Raw genomic sequence first — 22,112 nt, 5'->3', positions numbered from 1 at the left:
TGGAAACTGAGATAAGCAATTCTTCCCTTGGACATTGCATGGACACGTGTACCAGTCAAAATCTTCATGATCAAAATTGTATAAATGATCCCCCTACAGGAAACATGTTTCCCAGAAATTACAATTCTATGAATATCAAATACCACAGAAGACAGACAAAATGCATATCTAATAACTGTGGAAAGATATTAAATTATAATTCAGAGTTGAATGTTCATCAGAATTTACACAAGGGACAGAAGCCCTATATATGTGCTGACTGTGGTAAAGGATTCATTCAGGAATCAAATCTTAATACCCATCAGAGAACCCACAGAGAAGAGATGCCATTTATATGTGCGGAGTGTGGGAAAGGATTCAACTGGAAGTTAATATCTGATAATCATAAAAGAGTTCACACTGGAGAGAAGCCTTACATATGTGAAGAATGTGAACAAGAATCCATCCATAAATCAAACATTCATGATTATCAGAAAGTCCTCACTGAAGAAAAGCCCTTTGAATGTAATAAATGTGGGATGAGTTTCAGCCAAAAGGTTTCATTTCATGCTCATGAGAGAATGCACATTAAAGAAAAATGCTATAATTGTGATGAGTGTGGGAAAGGATTCAGACTTAAGTCAAACCTTCATGAACATATGAAAGTCCACTCTGGAGAAAAGCCCTTTATTTGTGATGAGTGTGGGAAAGGATTCAGTCGTAAGTCAAACCTTTATGAACATGTGAAAGTCCACTCTGGAGAAAAACCCTATAATTGTGATGAGTGTGGGAAACGATTCAGATACAAGAAAAACCTTCATGGACATCTGAAAGTCCACTCTGGAGAAAAGCCCTATAATTGTGATGAGTGTGGGAAAGGATTCAGACAGAAGTCAAACCTTCATAAACATCTGAAAGTCCACTCTGGAGAAAAGCCCTATAATTGTGATGAGTGTGGGAAAGGATTCAGTTGTAAGTCAAACCTTCAGGTACATATGAATGTCCACTCTGGAGAAAAGCCCTTTATTTGTGATGAGTGTGGGAAAGGATTCAGTCGTAAATCAAACCTTCATGAACATATGAATGTCCACTCTGGAGAAAAACCCTTTATTTGTGATGAGTGTGGGAAAGGATTCAGTTGTAAGTCAAACCTTCACGTACATATGAATGTCCACTCTGGAGAAAAGCCCTTTATTTGTGATGAGTGTGGGAAAAGATTCAGTTGTAATTCATACCTTCACATACATATGAGTGTCCACTCTGGAGAAAAGCCCTTTATTTGTGATGAGTGTGGGAAAGGATTCAAATACAAGAAAAGCCTTCATGGACATCTGAAAGATCACTCTGGAGAAAAGGCCTATATATGTGATGAGTGTGGGAAAGGATTCAGACAGAAGTCACACCTTTATGATCATTTGAATATTCACTCTGGAGAAAAGCCCTATATATGTGATGTGTGTTGGAAAGGATTCAGATTTAAGTCAAATCTTCAACAACATCTGAAAGTACACTTTGGAGAAAAACTCTTTACATGTGATGAGTGTGGGAAAGGATTCAGATGGAAGTCAAGCCTTCATAGACATCATATAATTCACATTAGAGAGAAGCCCCACGTATGTGTAGATTGTGGGAAAACATTTATTCAGGAGAAATGTCTTCATGAACATCAGAGAGGCCACACTGGAGAAAAGCTCTTCATATGTGATGAGTGTGGGAAAAGATTCAAATGGAAGTCAAACCTGAATAGACATCATAAAATTCACACTACTGAGAAGCCCTAAATATGTGTAGATGGTGGGAACAAATTCATTTAGAGGAAATTTCTTCATGAACATCAGAGTGCAAACTGGAGAGAAATCCAAAGTATGTTGTGTGTGTGTGTGAAAAGATTCATTTTGTAATTCAAGTTTTCAGAAACATAAGAATACCCATAATGTTGAGATACCATGTAGTTGTAATATGTGTGGAAAAGGACTTAGAGAAAAATCAAAACTTAAATACCATTGGAGAGTACACACTGAGATTAAGCCCTATTTTTATAAGTGGTAATTTATTTAACTGGAATTCAGTAATTCACAATCATCAAGACAGTCCACTCTTCAGATAATTCCTCTACATGTGAGGAGTGTAAGAAAAAAAAATTTAAATAAGGGTCAAAGCTTCATGACCATCAGAGAATCTATAATGGACATTTACTCTGCCTTTGAGCATTTACTTAATTGGGATGTTAAAGCAGTCAGACAAAATTCAATACTTCATGGAAATCAGAGAATTGGCATTATAAGCAAACCTCTATTTTTCAGATGAGGGCAATTGAATGATCCAGATGAATTTAATTCCTTGTAATCAATGGTATCCACAATAGATAATGTATGTATATGTAATGAACATGATAAAGCATTAAATTAAAACTTTATGTTCACCACAGGTTACAAGGTTGAGAAGCCTTTTATCTGTGATGAATTTGGGAAAGGTACATGCCTCAATTATTTCCTCTTTATGTAAGAGTTACCTTAAAATAACACAATGTCTTTAAATGTAACACTTACGGGTAGATGTATTCAAAACAAAACAAAAACCTAAAAGACAAACATTTTTTATTAAACAAGAAATCCTTTACACATCTTGTGTGCAAATAGTTTAGACAATAAATCCATAATTCTTCTACCTAGTTGCTCTTGAAAATATTAAGTACATGACTTTTATATTAAACTGCAACCAGGTGCCCTGAGAAGACATTCTACTCTCTAATGTCCATAGTGTGATAGTTTATTTAAACTATTGGATGAATTCACATAGCTGCAGTGAAGTTCATTTTGCTATCATGGGAGTGAATGGAATAGAATGACTCTATCATTCCAGTTAGACATTTGCTTTCCTTGATAATGACCTCTTCCCGTTAGCTCCTTCCCTCTACCCATGCCATCTTTCGTAATTTGTAACTTTTACTTTTTGTTGTCACTAGCATTTTTGGAACTGTGTCAAAAAACATTTTAGGAATTGAGTAACCTTTGGTTTACTCCTTAAATTATTCAGAAACCTAGTAAATTCTGCATTTCATAAAATTTGAGTTTTTTAAAATTTTTCTTCTATGCCTACGTTTTGTGGAGTTTCTTAAGTAAATAAATTACATACAATCAAAGATTGTGTCTGCATCCTGTGATATAGGCATATGAATTTTGATGTTTTGCTTCATATAATAATTTAAATTATTTTCCTAAATTGGAATCATCTTAGATTTTCTGGTATAAATTCAACAAGATCATAATGAATGACTTTTGGATGAAGTGCTTTAATATTCCTGTGAAGAAGTAATATAAGGTTATTAATTAGAAATCATTAATGACATTTTTCTCCAATTTTAAATTTGTACAAATAATTGGGTAGTATTAAGTATGAAATATTAAGAAAAATTTGATAATTTCTCCTTTAAATCCATTTAGGTACCACTATGTCTCTTTAGCTAAAGAACATCAGCCTTGTATCAACATAATTGGCACTTAGTGAATATATTTCTCTCTACGCCCTTTTTTAATGCCTTAATTTTATCTTAATAACACTTAAGTTTTCCAAGGTCAAATGATTCATATTATCTCCTTCCTTTCCTCCCCTCCCTCTCAGAGATGGCAAATATTTCAATCCGGTTGATACATGTATTATCATGAAAAGCATATTTCCATATTATTCATTATTGTAAGTGAGTAATCTTATAAAACCAAAACCTCAAATCATGTTTTCATCAGCATTTCTAATCCAACAGTTCTTTCTCCCAACGTGGATAGAATTCTTTTTTCATAAGTCCCTCAGAGCTGTTCTGTATCATTGTATAGCTGTTAGAAGCAAAGTCTATCACAGTTGATTGCTCCATAATATTTCAATTACTGTGTATAAATTTCCCTGGATTCTGCTTTGCATTCTGCATCAGTATAGGGAAGTCTTTTCAGTTCTCTCTAAAATTTCTTATAGCAATATAGCATCTAATCACCATTCTATACCACATTTTGTTCAGCCATTCCCCAATTGAGGGACACCCTTTCTCTGCCACTGAAAATACAAACTCTTGCCAGAATGGAGTCAAAGATAGGGAAAGACTTTATTAAATTTCTCCCCTTCTGTGGCCACACCAGGAGCAAGGAAGAAAAGTTTACAGCCTTGGCCAACAGTAAATGCTCAAATACAGTACAGATTCAGAATGAAATTTCTACCCCATGGTCGAGTATTAGTTTCTCTAGACAGAAATGGAAGCCCTTCCCCATCCCCACCAAGATGCCTAGGGGGAGTGCTAATGCCTATGTGGAAAAAAAATAATTTTATAGTAATCCTGATACAAAACTCTCCCAATGTTACAGTCACTAAGCCCATGATTGAATCTTCCCTTTCTCCCCGAATCCCCTATGAAGGGGCTGTGATACTTCTAATCTTGTGCTTGTGATTTTAAATATTATTTACCCACTTACCCTTTTAAACCTGCAATGATCAAGTGATTTTCAGCTTGCAGCAGTACTGATAAATTTTCAGGGGAATATCCTTTCTCCATAATCAGGGGCTTCCATGTTTTGCTTATTTCTTTCATTCCTTTCCAGAGCTTCTCCCTGTTCCCTGCTATCACTCTTTCTGGATGAGTTCCTGGTTTGAAGCCTGACTCTGGAGAAGATTAGCTTTTCTCAAGATTCTCCCTAATCAGGTTAAAAACTGTTTGAAAATTGCTTTTAACTGGACATTAAACTGTGGTTATTTACCCCCTGAAAATATTTGGGTGCAAGTCAGGAGACTAATAATACCTTACTGAGAAAAACACACTGTTCCACTCAATCCCTTTAGTTTAGAATTCTTTGCCACCACAAAAAGAGGAGCTATAAAAAATTCTGCACAAACAGGCCCTTCCCCATTTTTTTTATCTCTTTGGGATACAAACCTAGTAGTGGTACTGCTGGATTACAAACTGTGAATTCTTTAATAGCACTTTGGGCATAGTTCTAAAAATGCCCTCCAGAATGGTTAAATTAATTCATAACTCCACCAGCAATGCATGAGTGTCCCAATTTTGTCACATTCCCTCCAACATTTATTATTTTTCTTTACTGTCACATTTTACAATCTGATATGTGTAAGGTGGTACCTGAGAGTTGTTTTAATTTGCATTTCTCTAATCAAGAAGGATTTAGAACATTGTTTCACATAATTATTGATAATTTGATTTTATCAGGAAACAGCTTATCCATAATCTTTCACAACATATCAGTTGAGGAATGATTTAGATTTGACTTAGTTCTTTATGTAGTTGACAAATGAGACCTTTATCAGAGAAATTTGTTTAAATTTTTTTCCAGTTTGTTGCTTCTCTTATAATTTTGGTTTTGTTTGTACAGAATTTAATATCATCAAAATTATTCATTTCATATCTTATACTCTATTTTTTCTTCAGTCATAATTTCTTTATTAGTACCTTTGCCAAGAAAATTCAAAATGAAGTTAGGAATTCAGAAATGACTGGAAAATAACTTCTATACCCCTTGTAGCTCTTTATAAAATACCACTTCTTTTTTTTTTTAAATAAACTCTTACTATCTGTCTTAGAATCAATACTGTGTGTTTGTTCCAAGACAAAAGAGTGGAAAGGGCGAGGGAAGTGGGGGTTAAGTGACTTGGCCAGGGTCACACAGGTAAGGAAGTGTCTGAGGCCAGATCTGAACGTAGGACCTCTGATCTCTAAGCCTGGCTTTCAATCCACTGAGTTACGCAGCTGCCCACTACAGTACGACTTCTAATATCTCCTATTAGGTAAAGGCTTAGTAATTATATTTTGAAGTATATATAATTAGAATGTGTTTCTTTGTATTGAGTTGAACTCAAACTTCCTGAGGACTAAGAGTAATGTTCTCTAATCAGAACTAATTTTGCCATTCTTTGTAAAGGAGAAGTAAGTCTAGGATTTTTTTTTCACATACAAAAATTCTTTCTATAAATATTTGATGATGGGGATAATGTTTACTCAGAGCTTTTTAACTATTTCAACCTTGATATTCTGTCTTAGACTCTATACAGGGTGTTGGTTTCAAGACAGAAGGGCAGTAAGGGCCAGCCAGTGGGGGTGAAATAACTTTCCCATCATCACAAAACAAAGCAGTGTCTGAGGTCACATTTGAATCCAGGACCTCCCATCTCGAGGACTGGCTCTCCATCCACTGAGCCACGGAGCTACCCCCCACTCTGAGACTCTTCTTATGAGTCTAAAATTCCTGGTTCATTCAATTAATCCATATAAGGTCTCCACGTGCCTTCCTAATCCTGGATGCTTTTCTCTGGCCACACTTCAAACACATGCTTTGACCTCAACACCATGATTCCAACTGCTACAGGACAGACTCACAGACACTCTATCACCTCCCTCCTTCCTAACGTCCCGCCTAACAGTGCAACTAAGGACAGAGAGGGCTGTTCTCAGTGTGGGCTCAGAGTGACCCCAGAGAGCCCATGAGAACCCTCAGACACAGGCAATGTGGTTGTCATCAGGACTTACCTGGGCATGGCCTGGATGTCCTCCAGTCTCTGCCTCCCTCGTCCATGTTTAGTCTTTGTTTTTGATGTTTTCTAAGGCTGATGGATGGCTGCTTCCTCTCCCAGCCCCCTTTCTCACTCCCCTGAAAGCTCACTACTTTGGTCTATGACCAGGTGGTTGTTTAGAACATGTGTTGCTTGTGTACATGTGTATGTATGAACTAGGGTTATGGATATAAATATGTCCATCTTATGCGATTTCTCTGCACCTGTGTGCTTACCTTTTGTAATATCTGTGTGGATCTGTATGTGTACATATGTGGGCCTCTATATGTGAGCCAGGAATTCTCTAATCCTGTTGATTGACTTAATTATCCATGGTTTGGATCCTTGCCCACCACTCACCATGGGGCAAGTATGTAACAGATATTGCTCTGTCTTTTTCCCATAAGGACCCTCAGCCTTCTACGGACACACAGAGAATATGTTCCTCTGTACCTTTTTACAAGAGATTTTGAGTCAAAAAGTGCAATGGAGATGGAAGACAGGAGGGTCCTGAAATATTGAGACTGAGGTGCCTGAGAGGGAAGAGATCCTAGATGATTATTTTTTTCTGTAGTCCCACTCAGTGTTTGGGCCACTATAGACTGAAAGAGGAGAATCAAATTACATCCATTGAAACAAGAGAATTCCATCTCTCATTACTAACCCAGAAGAGATTTCTTTATCTCTGTGACCCTTTTGAAAAGAATAAAATTTATAATGTTGGATTTATTAAAGATTAATTTTATTTGAATTGAGGCCTGCTTGCAATCAGGAATGACAACTCTGTCTCTCTCTGATTCTCTGTCTCTCTCTGAATCTCTCTCTGTCTCTCTCTGTCTCTCTGTCTCTCCCTTACACTCTCTCTCTCTCTCTCTCTCTCTCTCTCTCTCTCTCTCTCTCTCTCTCTCTGTCTCTCTCTTTGTCTCTCTCTCTCTCTTAACCTCTCTCTCTCCCTCTCTTTCCTCTCTCCCTCTCTTCCTCTCTGTCTGAATCCTTTCCTTCTGCCTTAGAATTTTTACCAAGTCAGAAGAACTGTGAGGGCTCAGCAATTGAAGTTAAGTGACTTGCACAGGGTTACACAGCTAGGAAGTATCTAAGGTCATATTTGAACTCACCACCTACTGTTTCCAAGCCTGGTTCTTGATCCACTGAATCTCTTAACTGCCTTTCAGGAAAGACTTCTAACCTTTCAAAGAAAAAATCTTCCATTTGCCCTCATCATTCTTATACATCTTCCCAACAACTATGTTACACAGCAGTTTGTCTCTCCTCTGAAGCCCAACTTTTACACGTCGCCCAGCCATAAATTCTGAGTTCCATTGGGTCTCAGAGGACAAAACCCCACATGAAATCTGAGTTTCTGTTCTAATATATCTAACAGATGAGACCTTTTCCTCTCTCTGCCTTCATCCATTCTACTTTGGTATAGTTCTTCTTAGAATTAAACAGACACAATTCCATCTGGAGTCTTCTGGCCCCAAATATGACCATATATTTTTAAGATATGGGGCTCCATCCAGTCAGAACACATTAAAATCTGAGACCTGTGTAATTCAGGGTTAGAGAAGAAACTTCTTCTGTAGGTAGATATATACCAATTATTTTCCCTGTAACAAATGAGTTTTCTGGGGTCCTGAAGCTCAAGTGACTTGGGCACTATGACACAGTCGAACTTTTTCAGAAATGAGACTTGAATGCAGCTCTATTTGACTCTAAGAGCAGTTCTCTATCCACTGTTCCCTAGTTGTTGTGTTTGCATTCTTCAGGGTGTGCATGCCTGTGTTCTGTGCACTATGGCACCACCAAGCCTTCCAGAGAGCACCAATACCTTTGTTGTTAAGGCCAGTATCCTGTGCACGGTAGCCCCAACCAGATGCTCAGAGAGGATTGGTGCCTTTGCTGGGAGGGTTTGCTAGTCCCTTTGCAGCACTGGACTATTCACTCATTCATTGATCTCCCAATTCTCACCTGTAGCTCCAAGAAGCTGTAGCTTGTGAGGTGGCCCCACTCTGGTAATACCATCTCAGAATGTGGGCTAAAGTAGTCTGAGGATCATTGATAAGCCCCTTACCCATCTCTGAGTTAGTGGGAATGTCTCCCTGAAGCATTTGAAGACTTCGCCAGGGTAATGGGTGGATGAGAATAATTTGCTCCCCTGAAGCAGGTGTTTTGGCATGCTGAAAGCTTGGTCAGATCTTAAAGATGCCAAGGTAATTCTCTGCATTCTGGGTCATCACCAGTAGCCCACAGTTTTATGACTTTGGATGAGAGAGCAAGTGAGGTTGAAGACTTTGTGTAACTGTCTCACTTAAGCCCAATTTCTGCACAAGTCAGAATATTACTCTGTGTTGTCATTGGTCTCCTTTGAAAGCAAAGGACAAACAACATTTTAACAAAAGTTTTACTTTAATACAAGTGACATTTCACAAAGTGGAAATCAATAACTTTAAAGAAAAAATGAAACATAGCTATAAAAATTTTTTAAATGTACAAAGCAAAAAAGTATGGAAAGTGGAAGAAATAATTATTTTGATTAAATATTACAAATTAAGAATGTCATGACTTAGTGAAGGATGGTATGATATGGGGAGTAATTAAAATAGCAAGAATAACAACATGGATAGAACAACAGTCCAGGATGAGGTTTTGCACCAAAGTGATGGCATTGTCAGAGGAGAGATGCTACAAAGTTAAAATCAATAGCATGGCATTGAGTTTTGCTAAAGAGTAAGGAATCAAAAAGGACAGCTATATAGTGATTCTCTCAACATTAATTAGAAAATTCCTCACATGTAAAAGAAACTACCTTCTCTTCAGCCTAAGCAATAGACTTCTGCAGGAATGTGTGATTCATTTCCCTTGGCTTCTTTCTGGGACCTCTCAGGTTTTAAACCTAATGGTTTCCTTCCAGGCTCATTGTTTAGCCACACTAAGTACAGTAGGCAAATGGTGTTTTAAAAAGTATCTTTAGATTTCTGGGTTAAGATGGTGGCAGAGTAGAAGCAGCATGCTTAACCTCTCTTAACCCACAAAGATAAGACTCCTCAAGAGGATATAAAAAACTAAATCCAGACGAATTAAGGGACTACACAACAGGGCACAGCATTGAAGGTACATGGAATGGGGAATTTTCATGCAATAAGGGGGTGAGATAGCTCTCACTAAATCACTAGCTGAGCAACTCCCCCACATACCACCTATAGTGCCAAAGACAGCTCATAAAAGTTAGAGCAAGTTTGGGGCATTCATTAAGTTCTTGGCAGCTACCTGGGATCATCATTGCCAGCTCCTTAGAGCAGCAATACTTAAGACCCCAAGAGGCTAAATAACACAGACTTTGAGCTCAGGCACACCCCTTGAGCACAGGCTCAGACTTTGGGTGGGGACCCAGTGTGGAGGGGTACATGACTGTCCAATCAACGTCCAGAGACGGCTAAAGGAGCCTCGGGCAGAAGAGCAAGCAAGGGGACTACCAGGAGGTTTGACCCTGAGAACAGCTAGACTTGAGACCAAAGAAGCCTAAAGAACACAGACTAACTATGGGCTAGAAGATAAAGCTGAGAGGGCCTCATGGAGCTGTGACTCAGTCAAAAACTGCTCCACAACTCCATAGGCAGAGGACCTGTCTGCCTCACCCAGACTTCTGACTGAGAAAGATAAAAAACATAATAATAATGGCAAGCCATTCACAAGAACCTTCAAAGAGAAAGAGCAAGAAGAAATCTTTAACACTCAACAACTTTTACACATAAAAAATCCAGACAACAGAGTAAACAGCAGAGGAGAACAGTTAATCACACCGTAATTTTCGCCCCCAAAATGAAAATTTGTCACAAGCTCTTGAAGGGGTAAAATCTGATATCATGAGAAAGATTGAAGAGATTTGGCAAGAAAAGTGGGAAATAGGTTAAAAGGAAATTAACAGGTCAAAAGACAGAAACTCCCAATTGGAGAAAGAGGCCCCCAAATCAAACGAAATGATAAGTAAATTGGAGACTAAAATTAAATAGCAGGAAACCAAGATAGACCAAATAAAAAAGGAACATCAAAATATTATAGCAGAAAACTAGTTTGAAAACCAGTTCTAAAGACCAGAATTGGGCAAGTAGAAGTCAATGATCTTTCAGGGCATTAGGAACTAATAATGCAAAGTCAAAAGACTGATAGAATAGAATGAAACATGAAATATCTTACCAAGAAAATTACGGATGAAGAAAACAGGTCTAGAAGAGACAACTTGAGAATCATTGGTCTTCCTGAAAAAGCAGAAATTAATAGAAATTTGGACTCCATACTACAAGAAATTATCCAAGTATACTGCCCTGTGTTCTTCAACAAGAGGGCAAAATAGACATTGAAATGATCCATAGACCACCCTCTACACTAAATTCTTAAAAGACAGCCCCCAAGAATATAATTGCAAAATTAAAGAGTTTCCAATTTAAGGAAGAAATATTATAAAAAGTCAGAAAGAAAAATTCAGATATCAAGGATCACCAATAAGGATTACATAGGATTTGGCAGCCTCCACACTAAAAGATCACAATGCTTGGAATATGATATTCAGAAATGCAAGTTAATTGGGTCTCCAACCAAGGATCACCTACTCATAAAATTGACCATATAGTTCCAGGGGAAAGTATGGGCATTCAACAAGATAGAAGATTTCCAAGTATTTGCACAGAAAAGAACAGGACTAAATGGAAAGTCTGATATCCAAACACAAAAACCAAGAGAAACATGAAAAGCTAAATGAGAACCAGAGGGGAAAGAAAGAAAACTCTTATTTTTAAATTTGCCTCTTTAAATGCTTCAATAAGATCAAATTATTTGTATCCCTATACAGAGAAATGTTATGTGTAATTTTCAAAAACTGTATTCACTATTATAGTAATTAGAAGAATTATTCATAGGGAGAGGTTGGAGTACTAAATGGTCTAAGTTGATATGGAGGGTGGAAAAGAAGAGGTGTGTGAATAGTAGATGTCACCAAGAGAAACGTGAATGAATAAAAAAAGCAAGCTATTCTATACCACACAAAGAGGGCATGGGAAGTGGAGGGGATGAATACTATTATAAGAAGGAGAGGAAAAGAGCATTAAGAGGTAATATTTAAACCTTACTCTCAGAGGAATTAATCCTGAGAGGGAAGAGTAGCTGTATCCACTGGGATTTTAAATTCTATCTAATTATACAGAGAAAATCAGAAGGGATAAACCAAGGGGAGAAGGGGAGTGTGGAGATCAAAAAAAGAGGGGGGTGGGATTTCATTAGGCCTTAAAATAAAAAGAGGGGAATAATAGAGGGAGAGGTTTGAAAGTGAGGAATGTCAAGGGAGTGGAAAAGGGGGACTGGTTTAAAAGAAACCACTGGTTTAAAAGGAAATAGCATAAGAAGAAAGGGTAGAACAAGGAGAGGATACCAAAATGTTGGGGAATACACAACTGATAATTATAACTCTCAATGTGAATGGGATAAATTCACCCATGAAACAGAAGCAAATAGCAGAGTGGATTAGAAACCGGAATCCTACCATATGTTGTCTACAAGGAACACATATGAGGCAGGTGGACATACACAGTTTAAAGGCCAATGGCTGGCACAAAATCATTTGGGCTTCAACTGAGAAAAAGAAGGCAGGAGAGGTGATCATGATTTCTGACAAAACCAAAATAAAAATAGATCTGATTAAAAAAGACAGGGAAGGTAATTACATCCTGATAAAAGGCAGTATAAACAATGAGAAAATAACAGTACTCAACATGTATGCACGAAATAGTATAGCATCCAAATTCTTAAAGGAGAAACTGGTAGAGCTTAAGAAGGAAATAGATAATAAAGCTATACTGGTGAGACACCTTAACCTTTCTCTTTTAGATCTAGATAAATCAAACCAAAAAATAAATAAGAAAGAGATAAGAGAAGTGAATGAAACACTTGTGAATTAGACTTAATAGATATTTGGCGAAAAATAGAGACAAAAAGGAATACACCTTCTTTTCAGCTGCACATGGTAAATTCACAAAGATTGACCATGTACCAGGGCATAGAAACATAGGAAACATACAAAAGAGCAGATATAATAAATGTAACCTATTCAGATTATAATGCAATAAAAATAATAATCAGTAATGACACATGGATGGGAAAATCAGAAACTAATTGGAAATTAAATAATATGATTCTCTAAAACCAGTTAGTTAAAGAACAAATCATAGGAACAATCAATAATTTCATTGAAGAGAACGACAATGAAGAGACATATTACTAAATTTTGTGGGATGCAGAGGGAAATATATATCCTTGAGTGCATATACTGACAAATAAGAGAAGGCAAAGATCAATTAACTGGGCATGCAAATCAAAAAGCTAGGAAAGGAACAAATTAAAAATCCCTAGTTAAAGACCAAATTAGAGATTATAAAAATTAAAAGAAAAATTAATAAAATTGAAAGTAAAAGAACTATTGAATTAATAAATAAGACTAGAATCTGGTACTTTGAAAATACTAATGAAATTGACAAAGTGCTGGTCAATCTAATTAAAAAAGGAAAGAAGAAATCCAAATTAACAGTATCAAAGATGAAAAGGGAGCACTCACCTCTAATGAGAAAATCAAGGCAATCATTAAAAACTATTTTGCCTAATTATATGGAAATAAATATAGCAACCTAGGTGATATGGATGAATATTTTAAAAAATATAAATTGCCTAGATTAATAGCAAAAGGAATAGAATACTTAAATAATCCAATATTAGAAGAAGAAATTGAAGAGGCCATCAAAGAACTCCCTAAGAAAAAATCCCCAGAACCAGATGGATTTAAATGTGAATTCTATCAAACATTCAAAGAACAACTAATTCCAATGCTATACAAACTATTTGACATAATTAGCAAAGAAGGAGTTCTACAAAACAACTTTTATAACACACATATGGTACTGATCCCAAAGTCAGGTTGATCAAAAACAGAGAAAGAAAACTACAGACCAATCTCCTTAATTAACATAGATGTAAAAATCTTAAACAGAATATTAGCAAAAAGACTCCATCAAGTGATCATGAGGGTGATTCATTATGATCAGATGGGATTTATACCAGGAATATGAGGATGGTTCAACATCAGAAAAGCCATTCACATAATTGCCAAATATCAACAAGCAAACAAAAAAACCCCACATGATTATTATCTCAGTAGATGCTGAAAAAGCCTTTGACAAAATACAAAACCCATTCCTATTGAAAACACTAGAAAGCATAGGCATAGAAGGACCTTTCCTAAAAATAATAAACAGTATTTATGTAAAACCATCAAGAAGCATCATATGCAATGGGGATAAATTAGAAACCTTCCCAATTAGATCAGGAATGAAACAAGGGTGCCCATTATTACCTCTATTATTTAAAATTGTATTAGAAGCACCAGCAGTAGTAATTAGAGAAGAAAAAGAAACTGAAGGCATTAAAATAGGCAATGAGGAGACTAAGCTATCACTCTTTACAGATGATATGATAGTCTACTTAAAAAAATCCTAGAGAATCAACTAAGAAGCTAGTAGAAATAATCAACAACTTTAGCAAAGTTGCAGGATACAAAATAAAAGCACATAAATTGCAGCATCAGTTAGAAACAGAAACACCATTTAAAATCACCCTAGATAATATAAAATACTTAGGAATCTATCTACCAAGATGAACACGGGAATTATACAAACACAACTACAAAACACTTTACAAAGAAAACTTGATCTAAAGAATTGGAAAACCATTGATTTCTCATTGGTAGGACAAGCTAACATAATAAAATGACCATTCTGCAAAAATTAATTTGCCTATTTAGAGCCACACCTATCAAACTACCAAAAAACTTTTTTAATGAATTAAAAATAACAATGAAAAATTTCTTTTGGAAGAACAAAAGATCAAGAATATCAAGGGAAATAATGAAAAACGTGAAGGAAGGTGGCCTAGCAGTACCAGATATTAAACTATACTATAAAGCAGCAGTCATCAAAACACTATGGTACTGGCTAAGAGACAGAAGGGAGGATCAGAGCAATAGACTTGTGGTAAGTGATGTCAGCAAGATAGTCTATGATAAACCCAAAGAGTCCAAATTTGGGGACAAAAATCCACTATTTGACAAAAAACTGCTGGGAAAATTGGAAAACAAGTTGGGAGAGATTAAGTTTAGATCAACATCTCACATCCTACACAAAGATAAATTCAGAATGGGTGAATGACTTGAATATAAAGAAGGAAACTATAAGTAAATTAAGTGAACACAGAATAGTATACTTGTCAGATCTCAGGGAAAGGGAAAACTTAAAAACATTTGATTATATTAAATTAAAAAGGTTTTGTACAAACAAAAACAATGCAACCAAAATTAGAAGGGAAACAAACTGGGAAAAAAATCTTCATAACAAAAAACTCTGACTGAGGTCTAATTACTAAATATACGAGGAGCTCAATCTATTCTAAAAGAATCAAGCCATTCCCCAATTGTTAAATGGGAAAGGAACATGAAAAGGTAATTTTTAGACAAAGAAATAAAAACTAAGCGCATGAGAAAGTGTTTTAATCTCTAATAATTAGAGAAATGCACATCAAAACAACTCTGAGGTTCCACCTCACACCTAGCAGATTTGCTAAAATGATAGCAGGTGAGAGTAATAAATTCTGGAGGAGATGTAGCAAAATTGGGACATTAATGCATTGCTGGTGGCTTTGTGAACTGATCTAAACATTCTGGATGGCAATTTGGAACTATGCCCAAAGAGCTCTAAAAGACTGCCTGCCTTTTGATCCAGCCATACCATTGTTGGGTTTGTACCCCAAAGAGATCATATATAAAAAGACTTGTACAAAAATATTTATAACTACTCTTTTTGTGGTGGCAAAAAACTGGAAAACAAGGGTATACCCATCAATTGGGGAATGGCTGAACAAACTGTGGTATATGCTGGTTATGGAATACTATTGTGCTCAAAGGAATAATGAACTGGAGGAATTCTATTTGCGGTGGAATGACCTCCAGGAATTGATGCAGAGTGAAAGGAACAGAGCCAGAAGAACATTGTACGCAGGGACTGATACACTGTGGTATAATAGAATGTAATGGACTTTTGTACTAGCAGCAATACAATGACCTAGGACAATTCTGAAGGATGTATGGAAAAGAATGCTCTCCACATTCAGAGGAAGAACTACAGGAGTGGAAACTCTGAAGAAAAACAACTGCTTGAACACATGGGTTGATGTGGATATGATTAGGTATGTAGACTCGAAACAACCACATCAATCCAATAATATGGAAATAGGTCTTAATAGATGACACATGTTAAAACCAGTGGAAATGTGCATTACCCATGGAGGGGTGGTAAAGCAGAGGGTGAAAGGGAAAGTAAGAACAAGGATCATCTTACTGTGGAAAATTTTTCTACAAAATTAAAAATATAAAGAATATTTGTGATTGTATGTGTGTGTGTTTGTGTGTGTGAGTGTGTGGGTGTATATGATTAGTCATTGGAAAAAATATGAATTCATTGAAGAAAGTGACAGTCCTCTTAGTGTCCACCTCAAATCTGGAGTATCTGGAGAGAGCTACTGCTCTATGATACCCGCTTCCAAAGAATCAAATATTGTTCCACTAAAGTAGACATATTTTAGAGCTGCCTTCACTCTCTATGTGGGAGCTTAGTCCTCCTAACCTATTTTCTCATGAGTAGCTTATACTAGCTATCCATGCTACAATGTGAGGCTGAATTGTTATAATCTATGAGAATTCTTTCTCTCATCCTTAAAAGGAATATAGTACCAAGTGCCTTCTACTAAATACTTCTGCTTGAAATGGTGGACAAGCTGACCTCATTTCTTTGATGTTTTAGGTATTCAAATTCTTCCTCTTTCCAATTGTTTTTTAGTGTTCCAGCTGCTGGATAACAACTTTTTCTACTCCGAATTTTCTGAATTGATAGGCTTAGCTGAATTATATCATTTAAAAAGACATAGATCACTAATAAAGATTATTACCAGTTTCACCCTCCACTCCCCAAAACAGAGAGATAGAAAACAGAATATGATATAGTATAGAGCTCCGAGGTATATTCACCATTATCTTTCATGATCTGAATAAAGTTGAGTCAAAGATGATTGAGGAGTGAACCAAGAGGTAAGAAGAGATTCAGATTTGAGAATTCAAGTCAGTCTTGAATCCCCATCCCTCACTCTCTCAGAAAAGAGCTTTTCTTTATTTTTCACTAAAAACCCCAAGGCCGTTATGTCCCACATCCTATTTTCTCTTCTTTTTTCCCTTCCTCATTTCATGATTTCTGAAACTATTTATTCTCTTATGCAAAAGCAATCATTCTGCTTTCCAAGGTAGGATGGAAAATATTTTGATTCACTATATCAAGATTAAAGATTGCTATCTAGCAGTGAGGGTCCAAATGAGTTTGTGTAACATAAATTTGTATTCAATCCAGTAATCCACTAAAATAGTTCCTGAGGACTTCCGGGTTAAGATGGCTGCAGAGTAGAAGATTTCCAAATATTTGAAAATAAGAGAAAAGAACTAATTGGATAGTTTGATATCCACCCACAAAAATCAAGAGAAACATGAAAAGGTAAATAAGAAAGAGAGGGAAAAGGAAACACTTATTTATAATTTTTCTTCTTTAAGGGTTTCAATAAGATCAAATTATTTTTATTCCTATATTGAGAAAACTTATGTGTAATTTTCAAAAACTGTATTCACTATTATAGTAATTAGAAGAATTATTCATAGGTTGAAGTTGGAGTTCTAAATGGTCTAAGTTGATATGGGGGGATAAAGAAGGGGTGTGTGAATAGTAGATGGCACTAAGAGAAACGTGAATGAATAAAAACATAGGATAATCTATACCACACAAAGAGGGCATGGGAAGAGGAGGTGATGGATATTATTATAAGAAGGAGAGGAAGAGAACTTTAATAGATAATACTTAAACCTTACTCCTGAGAGGGAAGAGTAGCTGTATCCATTGGGATATAGAATTCTATCTAACCCTATGGATAAAGTCAGAAGGGATAAACCAAGGGGAGCAGGGGGGTGGGGAGTTCACAAAAGGGAAAGAAAGAGAGGGGATAGGAATTCATTAGGCTTTTAAATAAAAAGAGGGGAACAAAAGGGAGCAGTAGAAAGGGAACTAACTAAGGAAGGGGATAAAGAGGACTGATTTAAAACAAACCACTGGGTTAAAAAGCAATAGTGTAAGAAGAAGGGACAGAACTAGAAAAGGATATCAAAATGTTGGGGAAACTCAGCTGATAATTATAATTCTGAATGTGAATGGGATGACCTCACCCATAAAACAGAAGCAAAGGGCAGAGTGGATTATAAAATAAAATCCTACCATAGTTTGTCTCCAAGAAACATACATGAGACAGGTGGACATACATAGGGTTAAGGTCAGACACTCGGGCAAATCCTATTGGGCTTCAACTGAGAAAAAGAAGGGAGAAGTAGCTATTGTGATATCTGACAAAACCAAAGTAAAAAGAGATCTGATTAGAAGAGCTAGGGAAGGTAATTACATCCTGATAAAAGACAGTATAAATAATGAGGAAATAACAGTACTCAACATCTATACACCAAATGGTGTAGCATCCAAATTTCTAAAGGAGAAATTGGCAGAGCTCAAGGAGGAAATATACAGCAAAACTGTTCTAGTGGGAGACTTATACCTCCTACTATCAGATCTAGATAAATCAAACCAAAAAATAAATAAGAAAGATGTAAGAAAGGTGAATGAAATCCTAGAAAAAATAGAGTTAATAGATATGTGGAGAAAATAAATAGAGACAAAAAAGCCTTCTTCTTAGCTGCACATGGTACGTTCCCAAAGATTGACCACCTACTAGGGCACAGAAACATGGTAAACAAAAGCAAAAGAGCAGAAGTAATAAATGTAACCTTTTCAAATTGTAATGCAATAATAATAATTAGTAACAGCACATGGACAGGCAAATCAAAAACTAATTGGAAATTAAAAAAATATGACTCTCCAAAATCAGTTAGTTAAAGAACAAATCATAGACACAATCAATAATTTCATAGAAGAGAATAGCAATGATGAAACATCCTACGAAAATCTGTGGGATGCAGCTAAAGCAGTACTCAAGGAGAAATTATAGAGGGCAAAGATCAATGAACTGGGCATGCAAATAAATAAAAGAACAAGAAAGGGAACAAATTAAAAATCCCCAGTTAAAAACTTGTTATATTGAATCTCTGGGAGCCAGGAGTCCACACTGTTGATTGACAGGTGGATCCGTTGGATGTCAGAATGTTCCCAGAGGGTCGTGTGGACACAGGAGAGGGCAGTTGGCCCGGGGGGTATAAAACACCCTGGCAGCCCTAGTAGGGGTCCTTTCTTTCCCTGAGACCTGAAATCTGTAGATCCTGGTCTTTTGTGGGATTGAGACTTGCAGACTCAGCCTTGCAAGATCCTCCTGTTTGTTCCTGTAACATCATCAACCTGTACCCAGACCATCATCTCTGATTCTACTGCACCTAGATATTAGGAAATCAATCATCTTAGTTATCTAGGTTTCCCAGGGCTCAGGAGGGATCCTAGAAGTGGACAGGAGAAGAAGAGGGTGGAAAGGGTGGATATCCCAAGGACTGGTTAGTCATATCATCTAGTAAAGAAGAAGCTGAAACATCAAGCAGCAGTTTGCGTACTCTAGTGTGGCTGTGGCCAGGCTGGACCAGAGAGGGACTAACTATCCTGATTAATTACTTGCCTGCAGTTCTAAGGGATTATCAATATCAAATTTAATTAGGGTTTCCCAATACCTCTATCCAATCCCATTATCCCTCTTTGTTTAAATACAGTCAAAGTTTTAAAGTACCTTCCTGAAGTGGTTATTCATAGCTTCTTTGAGAAGGGAGATACACAGTCAGATACCAACAGTTACCAAGCTAAAGAGCCCATTATATAATATCAATCAACTCCAGATGGGAACTGAAGGGACATCATCCATTGACCTAAAGCATCCTGCCTGGGCACTGTTATAAAGGAGGAAGGTGTCATATCATCCTCTCTCTATACATCATCTACATACATCTAGTAGTATTATTATAACAAACTAAATTAGAAATTATAAAATTTAAAGAAGAAATTAATAAAATTGAAAGTAAAAGAAGCATTTAATTAATTAATAAGACTAGAAGCTGGTACTTTCAATAAAAAACAATTGACAGAGTACTGGTCAATCTAATTTAACAAAGCAAAGAAGAAAACCAAATTATCAGTCTCAAAGATGAAAAGGGAGACCTCACCTCTAATGAAGAGGAAATCAAGGCAATCATTAAAAACTATTTTGCCCAATTATATGGCAATAAATATAGTAACCTAGGTGAGATGGATGAATATTTACAGAAATACAAATGGCCTAGATTAACAATAGAAGAAAGAAAATATTTAAATAATCCCATGTCAGAAAAAGAAATTGAAGATGCCATCAAAGAACTCCCTAAGACAAAATCCACAGGACCAGATGGATTCAAAAGTGAATTCTATCAAACCTTCAAACAACAACTAATCCCAATACTATACAAACTGTTTGAAACAATAAATAAAGAAGGAGTTCTACCAAACTATGTTCATGACACAAATATGGTACTGATCCCAAAGCCAGGTAGACTAAAAGCAGAGAAAACTATAGATCAATTCCTTAATGAACATAGATGCAAAAATCTTAAACAGAATAATAGCAAAAAGACTCCAGCAAGTGATCATGAGGATTATTCATTATGATCAGGGGGATTTAAACCAGGAATGCAAGGATGGTTCAATATTAGGAAAACCATTAACATAATTTACCATATCAATAAGTAAACCAACAAAAATCATATGATTATCTTAATAGATCCTGAAAAAGCCTTTGACAAAATACAACACCAATTTCTATGGAAAATATTAGAAAGTATAGTAATAGAAGGGCCTTTCCTAAAAATAATAAAAAGTATATATCTAAAAACCACCATCAAACATCATCTGCAAAGTGGATAAATTAGAAACATTCCCAAAAAGATCAGGAGTGCAACAAGGATGCCCATTGTCACCTGTATTCTTTAACATTGCACTAGGAACACTCTCAGTAGCAATTAGAGAAGAAAAAGAAATTGAAAGCATTAAAATAAGCAGTGAGGAGACCAAGCTATCATTCTTTGCAGATGATATGACAGACTAGTTAAAAAATCCTAGAGAATCAACTAATAAGTAAGTGGAAATAATCAACAACTTTAGCATAGTTGCAGGATACTAAATAAATGCACATAAATCATCAGCATTTCTATATATTTTGAACACAATTCAGCAGCAGGAGTTAGAGAGAGAAATTACGTTTAAAATCACCCTAGACAATATAAAATACTTAGTAATCTATCTGCCAAGAGAAACTCAGGAATAATACGAATACAACTATAAAATCCTTTCCACACAATTAAAACTAGATGTAAACAATTGGAAAAAACATTGAGTGCTCATTGATAGGAAGAGTTAACATAATAAAAATGACCAAACAAACCAAATTAANTCACACACCTGGGTGGTATCTAGCTCTCTCCTCAGCCAGGCTCTCATTACTGGCCCAGGGATTGCAGCTCCAGTCCCAAAGCCCTCGTATCCAGATAGGGAGATCAAAGTTCAATTCATCCTGCAGTTTTTCTTTTGGGCTAGAACCAGGTGAGTTTGTTGTGGGGCTGGCAGAGCCCAGGGTGTGGAAATTGGGGAGTGAGTCATGGAGGACTTAGTAGGGGGAGATAACATGATGGCAAGCTGGGCTGGTGTGCAGGAAGGTCTTGGCTGAATATTACTCTTATTAGCAAAAAACACTGTTACTCAACCACTCTGAGCCTCAATTTCTTCATTTATTTCAGTTCCTATTAATCTTGGAAACTTATTTTTTTAAAAATATTTTTTAATTAAGCTTTTCAGTTATATTGGTCAATAACGCTTCTCAAAATTGCTTTACCCATTGGTGGTACACTCACCCATATATTTGAAACCAGTAATTTGGTTTCTTGATTTTTAAATTAAATTAACAAATTGTTTATTTTACTATTTTTTAAAGCTACTAGTTTTACTTTTTAATATATTTTTAACTTTCAATTTGATTAATTTCATAGTTTTGAGAATTTCCATTTTGGTGTTTAAGAATTTTAAATTTTTTTCAGGTTTTTTTTTTCTTTTTCTTTTTAGTTACTCTTCTAATTCATTAAATGGAAAAAATATCTACCAGCAAACATCCCCCAGAGAAAAATCTATATCGGACACATGTCCAATAGGAATTCTGAGAAGAGCTAAATAAAGAGATTTTAAAAGTAGCAAAAAATATTTAAATAGTCAAATAAATGGTAGAGGAAAAAAATAAGAAAGTTAATGAGAATAATGCAAGAAAATTATGGGAAAATATTTAGCTACTTAGTCAAAGAGGCATAAAAACCTGAAGTAAACATATAATCAGAGATATTAAATGAGCCCTTTTTCAAATAGCAATGCATTAAAAATTCCATATGAGAGAGGGATTTGTAAATATCA

The 22,112-nt window shown here is 36.0% G+C and overlaps 1 protein-coding gene across 1 annotated transcript; it reads left to right on the top strand.

Moving 5' to 3' along the window:
* Positions 1–323: 323 nt before the first annotated feature.
* Positions 324–1,760, top strand: LOC123241121 (gastrula zinc finger protein XlCGF57.1-like). The gene has a single exon (XM_044668826.1). It carries the CDS (start codon positions 324–326, stop codon positions 1,758–1,760), a length of 1,437 nt encoding a protein of 478 aa, XP_044524761.1.
* The last annotated feature ends 20,352 nt before the right edge of the window (positions 1,761–22,112 follow it).

This window comes from Gracilinanus agilis, chromosome 3 (assembly GCF_016433145.1).
Source record: "Gracilinanus agilis isolate LMUSP501 chromosome 3, AgileGrace, whole genome shotgun sequence".
In the NCBI taxonomy this organism is placed as follows: domain Eukaryota; kingdom Metazoa; phylum Chordata; class Mammalia; order Didelphimorphia; family Didelphidae; genus Gracilinanus; species Gracilinanus agilis.
Note: the sequence above shows the minus strand (reverse complement) of the source record. Positions and strands in the feature narration are given on the sequence as shown.